At 37.7% G+C, this 14478-nt stretch overlaps 1 protein-coding gene across 1 annotated transcript in view; it reads right to left on the bottom strand.

Annotated features, from left to right (window-relative positions):
- The window catches only part of PIP4K2A (phosphatidylinositol-5-phosphate 4-kinase, type II, alpha), a 48319-nt gene that overhangs the window by 26146 nt on the left and 7695 nt on the right, over positions 1-14478 (bottom strand). Inside the window, exon 3 of the mRNA XM_010083089.1 lies at positions 6852-7004. Coding sequence (XP_010081391.1) covers positions 6852-7004 — 153 coding nt within the window. The remainder of the gene's footprint in view (positions 1-6851; positions 7005-14478) is intronic.

The raw sequence follows: 14478 nt of genomic DNA, 5'->3' as shown, positions 1-14478 counted from the left end.
TCTTTCCCTTCTATTTGTGGACTGTACAGATGTAACTCAGGAAACGGAAGGGGAACGGGGGGAAGCAAGCCACTGATAACTCATGCAAGTAAGGATGCGGAGGGAGGATGACAGACTTAAATGTAGCTCTGCTTTAGCAGCCCACTGGCTTGATGTCAGCCCAGTTCCCACTTTCTTTTCCGGGTTATTCTCCAGCCTACGTCATCACCATTTCTGTGACAAAATTGCTTTTAGTCTACAGTAATATTTTCCCATCTATTTACAATATTAACTTCTCCTGCCTCTCATTCAATAACCTTGTGCTATTCCTTGATTCCTGTGCAGCCCTGAACCCAGCTCTTGGTGCAATTTCCCCTTTTCACCTTACTGTATGTTTCTTTTCCTTTCATTTGTCTTCTTGTTTCTTTCATAATTCCTTTCTCTCCAGAAGCTAAGGTTATTTTTTTTTCTTGCCTTTGTTTTCTGCTTTATGCTGTTGTCTCCCCTTTTTAGTCCATTCTATTCTTTCCTTTCTTTCCATTCACCTCCCCATCCCTCCACTGTTTGCTGCCTCTGGTAATGGGCAGTCCCTCTCCTTTACCACTATTCACTATTTCTGCTGGTTGCCAGGGAGACAAACAGGCAGTGCAATAGGTGTCCATTCTGCATACAATTACCTGTGCAGGGAAGAGAACATGCTGTCAACAGGGACTGCCACCTATAGAAAACCTAAAGGGTGCCTACACTCCTGAGTAGCTTTATACTAGAAGGTCTGTACACTAACAATTCCCTCTTGTTCACCTGCTTTGAGATGGCTTCTCAATATCTTTACCGAAGTCATCTGGGTGCCAGCACTGAGGGATAATAAATCCCTTTTGAAGCCCATTTTCATGAAAAAAAAAAAAAAAAGCTGGGCTGTTTTTTTCCTGAAACATTCAAGCTGCATTCATTTTATTTTTAAATATTTCCATCCTGCCTATCATCTATTGTCAATGAGCACAGGATTCTACTTTTACATCAATTTACACCCATTTAATCTTTAAAGCAAGTTTAGCTCACTGGGAAGGATGAGGTGTCTCGATTCAGACATTTCAGAAACTAGAACATCTGCCTACAGAATTTTATTACTCAACTGTCACTGATTCCTGCCTTTGAAAATCATATTTGTAGTTTATAAAATATCTACATATATACTAATACCTACATAAATATATTCTGTATTTTACATAAATTATTCAATAAACATTTTGCACAGGATAATATAACCCCAAGAAACATATAAACATAGCCTGAATACATGCCAAAATGAAAACCTTTTGAAGGAAGCAGGGTATTACCTGTTCCTTATACATCAGGTGAAATCATGGCAACACAGTTATCACAGATGACTTTGCTGAGCTCTCCTTTAACAATGCCAAAACAGAGCTGTAGGTTTAACTCCTTTTTCTGGATTATATAGTCCATCTTCTTGGGGTCAGGAGCATAGGTTTAAAAAAAAACAGGACTAGATTTGAAGGTATTTCAAATGCATATTTGATTTTGCCCTCTAATACTATTTAACATGAACGTGCTTGATTAACTGACACAATTTTAAATGGTCAAACAGTGTCTGGGAGCTCGTTGAGCAACAGTTTCTCTAATATTTCGAAGTCTGACCCATTTGAGCATAATGATGGTTCTAGTGTATGACAAGCAAACAACATTCAGCTGAAGCAACACCTGAAGAGTAGCGAGAAGAGTTCTACTAATAACTGATAGTATACCAATAACATAAGCAGCCCAAACCAATTCCAAATTATCATTAAAATATGACTAAAAGGAAGCAATATTTCACACTATGTATTGAAAAATATTACAGTAGTTAGAAACTGGCCAGCAAGGAAATTCAAAGCATGAGAATATAATGTTGTATATATTTAGGGGTTAGAAAACTAGCTGGTTCATGCTCTAGGCCATTTTGTCTTTAAATGTAAGTAGAAAGCTGGCCGATGCACTATGGACTCTAGCCGTAAATAACCAGGTTCTTTGCAACTTTAAGCATGGAGAAAGACATTATTCCTCCCGATGTCTATAGAAGTGGTGGTCTTAGTTTTGTTTATTTTAAAACTTTGTAAGAGAAAATAATGCTCTCTAGTGTTCCTACTCAGTACTAAAAGCATCAGACTCATCTGATGAGTTGACAGAAAGCGTTAGTGTTTAGACTGAAGCATTCACCATCTGTCTGAGGTTCTGGGACTGACTGCCACTAAAAAAAAAAGGCATCACATCAGACAGAACAAACGAATGAATGCAACTCATAATTTTGGATAGCAACTATAATTTAAAATTGTCAGGACTATTATTTACAATTCAACAGTTTTAATTTGGAAATGCCATATATATTTATATGCTGTTTCTATGGTAACTTCTGACACTCCTTCAAGCCTGGTTCACTTTTAGTTATTTACACCTTTCTAGTACATAGCCTTGGCTTGGAATTTGATCTTTTTGGTTTTAGTCTTTTTAAAAATTATTTTAAGTAGTGGTAATAATACTGTAAGCTGGGATGCATCTAACTTACTTTTGAAAAACACCATGCGATATTGCAATAGAACTCCACCCAGAAAGGAGAAAGCTAGTAACAGCCACACTAACTTCCTTTATTTTCACTCCTAACAAGTTACTAGCTATTCTGTTTCCTGAAAACAAACTGATTTCTCTTTAAGTTGTACAGTCATGTCCATTATAACTTTGGTTAATTAAAAAACAGACAATCTACACTTAGTATTTTCAGACTTACAAGTATTTACAGGCTATGCACAGTTCCTGCTCCTTAATACCTAAGTATGCAGACTGTAACTATAACCTCAGTTCCTCGAAGCTCCAAAGAACCGACGGGCTACTGCACCTTCAGATAGATGGAGAGAGGAAGTATGGAAACAACGGGATAGGTGTGTGGACTATGTATCTCCATGACTTCCAGTTACCAATAAAATAACCTTTACTTCTGTTTTCCAGTGGCAGTCTACATGTTTTTTTCTAACCTTTTGGTGACTTAAAAAAAAATTCATTGGTACTTGGAGTTGGATTTTGAAGGTGTTCATGGGAAAAATGCGCTGCTACCTTTCTCTGCTGACCACACTAACTCCCAGATACCTCATCAGTAGCTTTGTAGTTCAAAAAGGTGCAAGAAGAATAACAGGTATTTTGTAAGTGCCAGGGATGAAGGCTGTTTTGGTAAACAGAGAACATATCCAGTCTCTCACACTTGTGACTTGACAGGGTCCCCTCCCCAGTATTTCTTGTTTAAAGATCGCTATTCTCTTGTATTTATTGTTAAGCAGTTTAAGTAGTCTTGGAAAACATTTGATAAGGCTTGTGTGACTCGTAAGCAAGGACAGGTGCTTCTGAGGTCTAGAATGATTCTATCAGCTTGGAGCTGTTAGCCTTAAGGAAACAGGTGAATAAATATTATGGTTGCTAGGGAATAAACTGGAAATTAATTTGTAGTGGGGGAAAAAAAAGCCCAAGAAAGAGAGAGGAAAGAGAAGATCTGTCAGAAATGGCTTGAGTTTCACTCATAATCGTGTCAGGAGGAACTGGAAGATAATTACTGCCTTCTTGGGCAACCGAAAGAGTGCAAGATAAAAAGGGTTCACAAGTTACTGTTCATAATGAGTAGGTGATGTAACTTCAGCTCCTTTGGGGGTACTAGATCACTAACAAGTGAGAAAGAGCCTTCTAAAACCCACATGAATCACCTTCCTCATCTTCTTGCACCTGGGAAAGGTGATTCCTCCTAGGATGATCCCTGCATTACACAGCTGGGTCCAAACATGTCGGCACGCCCCCTTCCTTGGAAGGCTGAACCTTCGCAATACACCTCTGCTCTAGGAGCGGTCTGGCACAGGGTATGATGGAAGGGCATGCCACCAGAAGTCCCAAACCAGTCCCAAACACAATCACACCTGAGCTGTGAAGCACACTTATCTGGGCCAGAAATTTTCACATGTGGTGAGTACTCCTGGCAATTAGTGAACTGAAACTGGAGAAAAACTAACAAGCAGACCTTCCCCTAAAAATCCCACATTTGTGGTACCTCCGTCTGTAATTTCAACAATCTTCTTTAGCCATAGCAACAATCACGAATAAAGAAGATACAGGGCCATAAGATAAGCATGTAAATCAGTATAGGGAACTTGATATTTACTCTATTGGCAGAAGAGAGTGTGCCAAAGTAAAACTGAACGCAGCAGAACTTGCTTTATTGACAATTTCCACAAGATTACTAGTGCAATATTTGAAAAGCCTTGTACTACTGCAACTAAGCCATCCAACAGAACCATAAAGTTACAGCCACACTAGTAATTAGACAGGTCTTGGACTATCCTCTGGTGTCAGTTCTAGTGAGAATGGAATAACTCACATCCAAATTATTAAGCTATCCTCTAAAACATGATGCTTGTATCCAAACTCCTAGGTAGGAATAGTAACTGGCCTGAGTTAATACCTTGAACCTTGCCCAGAATTATCTGAGGAACTGCTAGCTGGCACAAAGCAAAACCCCAGCAGGGACTATTAACGAGTGCAAGTGCCGATGGTTGTCTAGCACTGCACTGTTTTCTAGTAAAAATGTAGTCTACGGCAAATCTGTCTGGGATGACTTGGTCAAGAGAAAAATGGGTTCTCTAGACTTTGTCCAGCAGGCTAAGATAAGCTTAACTTGCCTGGAAAACATCTAGAGAAATGGGAGGACAAGCTGCTGTACATCATGATTCCAAGCATTCAGCTTCCAGGAGCAACACACAGGAATCAGTATCAGCTGTCACCAAAGTTAGTGGGATTTAATTTCTATTTTCTTTAATAAATTTGAATGATTTTGTTCTTTTAACAGCACATTACTGAAGATACAGAAATTAATTTATTTCATTAAAAAGTCCAATTATTAAACTATCTCTGTATTTGAGTTACTCAGCATTTGCTACATTTTCTAAAGTGCTCTCAAGTTCTGAGATAATAAGAAATACAAGTAAAATCTTTATGAGTCTTTTGGAGGCACCAATGAAAGCCTTCAGACTCAAGCTATTTAAGGTACTGAAGCAATAATGCGTAAGATATTACTAAGTAAGTGTATTCTTACATGTTTTTTTTTCCAGGAAAGTGAAATCAGATGCCTGGTATAGATAACTTTCAGATCATTATTCCTTGCAACCTAGCCTGTTATGAACCCTGATGTTTGAAAGCATTAGTGAAAAAAGGTTCCCCATGATTAAGTTCATACACGTTAGCACTCTCTTCATCGACACTCTTGAAAGGGGATGACTGTTTTGAAAAGCAATATGACTTTTCAGCTGGATTAAGCCTCAAAATCTGGATCATTAATACTAGTTTCTAATGCCAAATATGAAATGGATTAAACTTTAATTCTGTTGCACTGCTTCACAGATCAAAATCCTTTCAGATCAAAGCTAAAATTGTAAGTTTGAAAATGCTAATAAATAACAACCCCCAAATTACAATTAGAAAATAGTTTAAAATTTATCTTCGGTAAAATTGTAATTAATAAATGGTCTTGTGAACATTTGTGATAGTGACAATATTTATCTACGTTAAAACAAAGACATGGTTGTCTTACACTTTATTTAAATGGAAGAACAACATGAAGAGAGAAGGGAGTTCAAATCCAACTCACTGAAGGATTCACAAGCTACTCGACTTGGAGGAAATTCAGAGACCTCCCTTCAACACAGGAAGCGCAGAGAGGGAGTCAGCCAAGCAGCACCACAAAGATGGCTGGCAATACCTTCCATCCCAAGTACCCCGAAATCATGCTTTTGCCTCCCTTTCACCTCAGAAGAGGTGAAAAAACTGGTTAAAAACTGGTTTCACAAAAGTAACAGTATTAAAAAAAAGTCAAGCCCAACCACTTTTATTCACATAGTGTTGCTTTCCAACTGGAATTTGGGATTCCCATTATGTATTGGTTGAAGCTGTCATAAAATTACTAAGTATTGCAAGATAAAAAAATAAACCACCTAAAACAACAACAAAACCTCCCAAACCTGAATATCCTGAAGACTTTACCTGAAATCCCAACCCACTGAAGTGAGCAGGAAGATGGAAAGAAGGATAAAACCCCCCTCCTTTTGGGTATCATATTTTAGATTATTTTTAGAGGCTTTTCTGATTTCTGCTGCTTTAGAGCTTATTCAAACAGATCTGGGGATAAGAAAATTAGCACTGATTTTATTAAAGCTTCTTGTATTTCCCAAGTTCTGCTCCTCCCTGTGCCATCCACACACATTGTACGCTGGCACAGTATGACAACTGTCAAGGCTGATTTGACAGATCCCTACTGTTCACTTTTAACTTTCATGTTTTTTATAGAAATTTGCATTGGCAAAACCTGTTATCTTTATTAACTTTGCACTAATCATACCCAATTTTTCACTTCTCATACAATACTACTTTTATTGTTTGAAATCTGTTAGTGAAACATAGAACGTTCAGTGATTAGACCAGGAAGAAAAAGGTCACCTGCACCTTTCATATATACATGTACACAGACATCTCCAAGCTAGCCCAGAATTAAGTAGCTTCAAGCTTAGGACAAGCTGAAAGAAAGAGCATCTTCCTAGTAAGGCAAAGATGCTTAGGGCCTCCAAGTTAGTATCTCTGTATCATGTAGACATACTATTTTACTTAAAGCTAGCTTAGACATTTAAAAGAGTGCAGCCTTGTGAATTGCAGACATACAATAAATTGCTCATGCAAAAGGAAAAAGCAACTCTTTTCCCATAACTATTCATTTAAAACCTTTAACACTCTAAAAAAGATTGGCATTACAATATTTAAGAAGAGATGCCGTACACAGTTAATAATTAGTATATTACCTGGTGGTATTTCTTCAGTATGTTGTGCATTTCTGCTACATCTTCACTTGTTATAGTTTTGATGATATATCTTTTGTCATAAGATGTATGAAAGCGGGCACCACTGCGTGCTTGGGAATCATTGGCAAGGGGTGCACTTCTTGTCAATGAATTCTGTCAATTAATTTAAAACAAAAAAAGCATTAAGTCAGTCAAAAATATGCAACTTTTAATTAAAACAAATAGAAACAATTTATTTTTAATCTTTTTCAATACATCTGCACCGAGGTGAATTCTGCAAAGCATGTAATCACAGATTGCATTATCTCCACAAATCAAGTAATAAATATTCTGAGAAGAAGAGAATGCCTGAGGGAAGGTATTGACCATCAATGGCTCAAAAGTCACTCTCAACACTGAATGAGAATTTATTGCACTTTGTTACATATACACTATCAGCTTTTGGGAAGAAAACATCAGTAATTGAAAAACCAAAAGGAACAGTGTATTACACCACAATAACCACAGATAGAGGATTCACCCATAGTAACTGTATCCGTTTAAAACTGAGCAGGATTTGTTCTTGAGCCAGTGTGATCTGATCCATAAACAAGATCACAGCTACATTTGAGTTCCAGCGCCTGAGCTATTCCAATGATTTTGTATCTAGTATTAAGTAATGTTACTGTACAGTGCCTCCTTTTGTAAAATAGATCTACCTCCCTGAAGACTCAAGATGGGAAGATTAGTTCATGACTGTACAATAGGTAGACAAAAAACTGCTGGAGATCAGTGACCATTTTTAGACTGAAGCTCAATTGAGACTACTTGCACTTCAACAGCAGCAAAAGAAGCCTTCCCCCCCGTGTCAGAAGGTTCTCCATATTTTGGAGACCCATTGACTTCAACAGGCCTTCAGCATAGTTAAAACTTATCCCAAATGTGGGATGCTTTCTGAAATCAGTTTAATATGAAATAAAAACATTTTCCCACAAGGTTACTTTGTTCAACTGAAATACTCAGGAGTGGTAGGAATAACAGTAAAGCACCTAAAAGCACTCAGCTCTACCAGGTCTTATTAGAATGAAAACCTTAAATATGACATGTAGGATAAATAAATTTTTGTGCACTTCTCCCTGTATATTTCTAGGCTCATGCAATGAACTAGAATCATCACTGTCTATTATAAATAGTGATGTCTTTCTCCATTATCCTGTCTATTCACTAAAGAAAGAAAGGATGTGGTTGCTTCCCTAATGTTTATTACAAAACAGTTTTTCTAGACTGACCAGAACAGAGGTTTAGGAACAACCACTGCAGACTCAGTTCCTTCTCTACAATGGCTTTTGGACGGCCAATTTTAATGGATGCAAGTCCTGATACATCATCACTTCACATGGTATTGAAGATACCAGAGAAGGGAATTTAAGTATTATTGCAGTTTTCTTTACCTGTTTTCAGATGTTTCCTATTCAAATTCATTTCCCACCACCCCACCACTGAAATGTTTTTATGTACTGATTAAGTCTATTCAAGAGAACAGGTATCATAAACGGACTGAATTTTTTTTAATGATACACTTGATATTAGTACTCCATTAATTTTCAAATTGAATCATAAATACAGTCAGTCTTAGGAACCATCGTCTGTAGAAACCCTCTCTGTTCTAGAGTCAGGGCTTGGCTTTATTACCAGGACATATTATATGTATACATAATAGTTTTACAAGAAAAACTGATAGAAGTTTTTTTTTTTAAAAAAATGTGCAAACTCAGTTATCTTCATCACATACTAGAAAATATGACATAAGACAATAATTAGTCTTAATTTTGAAAAAAGCTAAAGCATAGGTAATCATTAATGTATGTAGTGAATTAAACTACTGCTAAGTTATGAGTCTGTAATTCAGTTAGCAATAATAAACAATTGGGGTAATTGTTACTGTTTGCAGCAGAAAAAGGTGCATTATTCTGAGGTTAACTATTGCAATAAAGCAGTAACTAGTTTTCTGAATGTGTTTTTCCCAGAGAACCCTAGTCTTCAAACTGTAAGCCATACAGTATAAACCTTGAAAGCAACTAACCTAAGGGGAAACTTAAGTTGTTTTGCTATAAAAAGTTGCAAAAAAGTGTACTTGCTACACTGCCACTGAACCTCTGAAGGAGGAAGGAAAGAGGGAAGATGGTAAGGAAAACCTGAACTAGCATTATTCTCTAAAATTTCAAATACTCTTGAGGTATATTTTAACATTCTTTCCCAAAAGACTTGTCAGATTTGAGTGAAATTCATACTCAGTGTGAATGAAATATCTTGCTAGCTATGTCTTGATTGAGATACAACACATGGGAGATGCGTCTTCTCTAGACTTTTCAGTTGCTGAAGCTCAGTTACTAATTTTGTGACCAGAAAGGGATAAAAATAACTATTTTTGACTTTCAAACTTTCCAAATGTTGTTCTTATAACCATTTACTCTTTTAAAATCTGTCTCCTTTTGTTTTCATAAGCACTATTTGTCCAGGAGAGCTCTTCAAAGTGTTAGGCCTTAACAAAGTTCTTTCTAGTTCCAAGAACCTCCTTTCCTCCCATTTTTAACCAGGAATATCGAGTATACAGGTATATTTATGTAGCAACTCATCCAAACAAACAAACAAACTTATTCAGATTTTTTTTTTCCCCATGATGGAAGAGGATAAAAAAATATAGACAGCAGAAGCAGTAAGAAATTCTGACTTAAAAAGAAATAGCAGCTGTTATACTAAGAGAATGAATCATCTAGTACTCCTTTTATCATAGAATGGCCTGGGTTGAAAAGGACCTTGAAGATCATCTAGTTCCAACCCCCCTGCTGTGGGCAGGGTTTCCAACCACTAGAGCAGGCTGCCCAGGGCCCCATCCAGCCTGGCCTTGAATGCCTCCAGGGATGGGGCATCCACAGCTTCTCTGGGCAACCTGTTCCAGTACCTCACCACCCTCTGAGTGAAAAATTTCCTCCTAATATCCAACCTAAATCTCCCCTCTCAGTTTAAAACCATTCTCCCTCATCCTGTCACTATCAACCCCTGTAAACAGTCACTCCTGTTTATAGTCTCCCTTCAAGTACTGGAAGGCCGCAATGAGGTCTCCCCGGAGCCTTCTCTTCTCCAAGCTAAACAAGCCCAGTTCCCTCAACCTTTCCTCATAGGAGAGGTGCTCCAGCCCTCTGATCATCTCAGTGGCCCTCCTCTGGACCCGCTCCAAGAGCTCCATGTCCTTCCTGTGCTGGGGGCCCCAGGCCTGGACACAGCACTCCAGATGGGGCCTCACAAGAGCCGAGTAGAGGGGCACAATCACCTCCCTCTCCCTGCTGGCCACCCCTTTTTTAATCCAGCCCAGGACATAGCTGGCATTCTGGGCTTCAAGCACACACTGCTGGCTCATGTCCAGTCTCTCATCCACCAGGACCCCCAAGTCCTTCTCCGTAGGGCTGTTCTCAAGGAGCTCTTTTCCCAGTCTATACAAGTACCTGGGATTGCCCCAACCCAAGTGCAACACCCTGCACTTGGCCTTGTTGAACCTCATTAGGTTCTCATGGGCCCACTTCTCCAGCTTGTCCAGGTCATGCTTTATCATGCTTCTTTCATTACAATTCAAGCTCGACATGAAGAAAATACACAAACTAGTCAGATTCAAACAGAAATTAATAAATTTAGTAATATTTTAAATCAGCTGGAAGAAACCCTTGCAAAGTCACTGACTTTTTACTGATTCTTGTTTTTTCCAGCAATAGCTTTCTTCCTAATGGAAATAAATTCTGCCTGATTGCTAACTACGACGACAAGTTAAATTGCAAGCACCACTATCATACTAAAAATTGTTGATAACGAGAGAATATAATTCATCTGTAGATAATTATTTAGCATGTGCTTCAGTGTTTCTTAATGCTTTAAGAAATGTTTAGAAACGGTGACGAATTTATTTTTTAGTAGATGGCTATTTTATTATTAGTTATCTATGTCAAGCTTGATTAAGAATGCATACAGCTATAATTTTACCACACTCCTATTGATTTGTTAGAATAAAACAACCAACCTTATGCTAAGCAGCACCTTCACATACATGCACAGGTAACCCAAATGCCCTCTCTGCAATACTCTGACTCTAGTAATAAATTAGAGTTTCAAGTCAGATGTTTAAACACTGAACATGTTTAGGACAAAAACAACCTCTAACTAAACAACTTTTTTGACACTTTATTCTTACTAACTCTCCATTCCTTCGATAACTCTCTCAATATAACACTCTCTTCAGATACAGAATGTAGTTCCTTTGAACTCTGAAAGAAAGTGGAACGTGTAGGATATTGTTAATATTACTATTTGCCATGCTTTATTTTGATGCTTGCCTAAGTTTATTAAATAAGTATGGTTTAAAAAGCTGAAAAAATCTGATTATATCATATTGTACTGATTACTAGTAGTTGCATTACCACTCTTCTTGTGTTGATAAATGCACGGCTGAGTTTCATCTGTGGACAGTTTTATTTGTAATGGTGTACTATAACTTCTGTGAACAGAGAAAAGTTAAAATTCCTTCTAAAGTAAAGCTTCTAGGTACGATAGGAAATATCTCACCTCTCAACTACGGTAGTTATATTTGCTTGTAGGTAGAAATCAGCTTCAATAAACTACATATACTGTTGCCTGATCATAACAATGAATCTTGAAATAAAAAGAGGACAAGAATTGGCCTGCCCTGGTAAGTCATCATTAGCAAGTAAGATCAAGGAACAGCTTCACTGAAAGGATCAAACTAGAAGCGTTCCGGGGCTTCAAAGAGGAAACAATATGGCTATTTAAAAACACTTTAAAAACACCAAGATCCTTCTCTTTTGATGTAGGTAAAGCTAACTTACCTGTTTGACCCAACACTGTTAAGTATAAATCAAAGCATTTTGCACCCCATTCAACCCTGCCAAATACTAACAAATTAAACGTATATATACTAGAAGTGAAGAGATTCTTTGTTGGAAAATGTTTCTTGTAAAGTTAACACACAAAATGGCCAAGAAGGTCCTGCACTTAAGCCTCTCTAAAGCACAGCCACTCGTAAACCTATAACTGTAAGGAATCTCAGAGAAAAATAGGAGCAACACCATGTGTTACAACCCTTTTGTCATCACTTACTGCTACTACATAGCACTTCCATATTATGTCTGGAACCAGTGGAGCATATATCTAGCTGGACAACAGTGTCATAAGTTAATAAAGTAATAAGTTAATAAAAATCACCTGCTTGTACTCATATATATATATGCACTATAACATTAGTGAGGATGAAACTCAAAAAAAGAGGGCCACAGTGTCCTGTCCCCTTCAGATTTTCCCAGCCTTCTCCAAATTGGCCATGGTGTGCCTCAGTCCTCTGGCACAGCTAGAACATCTGTCAGCCACACATACCCTGATCCACTTAACAGCTTCACTTAGCAACTCACTGCAGGCCTCCTGCTCCGAGTGTGCGTGTTCTGCCAATTCCCCATTCACTTCTCATTTGTGAAGTTTTAATCTTGTACCTGCTGGTGTTTTGGTCTCAGGAGAAAGAAAAGGTTTTGTACTTTTAAAGCGTGAATACTTTTATGAGGTCATTTAAAGACTACACTAAATTACTTGTATAATTACTTATACAATTGAGGGCACATTTAACGTGCCAAGCTCAGAGACACCTCTACTAGATAAATTTCTCTTTCACGTACCTCCCTCTCTCTCCCAAATAGTTTCCCTCTGAGAAATCACTTGCTGGCAGTCTCACTGCCCTTACATAAATCAATATAAAAATATCACCTATATTGCACTGAGTAGCAGGCAACCAGAAATACTCATCTGCTCTTCAGTGGTGAGAGGCAACAAATCACAGAGAATTCGTCGCATACCACAGAATTAAATTCTGATAAAATCATAAAAATACAGCTTTAAGTATAAATGGCTAAAAGCTATGCCACTTCCTAGTATTTAATTTCCCAAGGAGTTTTTGAAACAAAAAGCTAACCAGCGCACCTAAATTACATGCCATAATTTCACCCAAAACCAGCATATCCTTTAGCAGACGAACTGAAAGGTTATTTAGTTAGTACAGAGCCACTCTCTTCCCTCAGCATCGCTCTCCCAAATTCTCAGCAATCTGCACAGAGTTTTGTTTCCTACAGTAAAAATATATTAGATAAGGAAAAAGTTTTTTTCCACAGGTGCTCTTAGTACCTGATCCACAGTTCTGTTGAAGTTCACAGAGGCTTTTCTGGAGCCTCCAACTGAATTTCACAAACCAGAATGCAACACAACCACTACCCATCAGAAACTATTTAATTTCACCCAGCCACTCCTAAACTAAACTCCAATCTCTGCTTTTGGTCAAGGTACAACTTCCAGCAAGGCAGTCTTGATTTTTCCAAATTCGAAAGACCAAGAATCGCCACTCTAGTTTTTCTAGGGTTTAATAGTTTGTGTTGCTGAAAAGGTGAGTCTGATTTTGAACTATTTCATTTTCTGGTCATTCCTAGTTATTCTTTCCTAAAGTATCTAGCATTGTTTCTCTGCAAGGACACTCACATAGTACTTACTTCTCAATTCTAATTTTTGAAAGTGCAGCAGGTCAAATTCTGTAATTCCTAGCACAAGGCATTCTCTATGTCCTTAAATTCCTTTGATGCCATTTTTCTGTATTTTCTTCTGTATCCAAATTTTCAACATCCTTTTTTAAGATGACTAGCACCAAAGCTATATATAATGTTAGCTTCAGGTATAAAATAAACAGATGTTAAAAAAAGTTAGCACTCTTTCTGGTCTTTTTTTATACCTTCCAATTTATCCACCCCAGGGTGTAGTTACTCCTAGTCAGGAGCTCACACTAGTGCTAAATTCTTGTCCTCTTTGACCTCTTGTTCCTCCTCAGAGCTACTACCTCCCCAACTGCAGCCTTCTCCCCTCTGGAGTTCTACACTCCTTTTTATCCATGTAACTGTTCATCTGATCACACTAAAAGGCATCTCATTTGGACAGGCTCAGGATGCCAGGTGATCAAAGTGGTTTTTGTACCAAATCCTTGTCTTTATCCCACTTTGCCATTTGGATGGATTTTGCATCTTCTGCATGTTTTCACTCCATGAAATGTCAATTGCTCACTGACAATTAAATTTTGATTGTTATAATTTTATAATCTATTACTTACATAATTTTTATTTTTTATTATAAAGCCCCACAATAGTTGCATTTTAAAAATCAAAGTCACAAAATATCAAGCCAAATACTTTGCAAGAGACACCCTCAGGAGTCCCTAGAGGCTAGCTAAAACACCACCTGCTTTATCCTTTGGAGGTCTGCTTTTACCTTGTACATTGGTCAATAAAAACAGCAGCCTATTGTAATTAAGTAACATTAATGATATTATTGAGAACACTAGTTATACCAAAAAAAGTAAACTGATTTCCAGAGAGACTCTGGTTGTTTCTAAGAGCAACAAGTTAAGCTGTCTGGAGCTATTTTTTTCCAACTGAAACAATTTTTGTGAGACAACACATGGAGCAGAGCCACTAAAGTACAGGAAAAGCTTGTTCTCCCACTCTCTCCATAATTGCAAGCTATATTTGTAACTGACAAAGTATGGCCCTCCTCTTCAAAG

Source organism: Pterocles gutturalis, unplaced genomic scaffold (assembly GCF_000699245.1).
Source record: "Pterocles gutturalis isolate BGI_N339 unplaced genomic scaffold, ASM69924v1 scaffold18550, whole genome shotgun sequence".
NCBI classification, from domain to species: Eukaryota; Metazoa; Chordata; class Aves; order Pterocliformes; family Pteroclidae; genus Pterocles; species Pterocles gutturalis.
The sequence above is the reverse complement of the archived record's forward strand: the minus strand, read 5'-3'. Positions and strand labels throughout refer to the sequence as shown.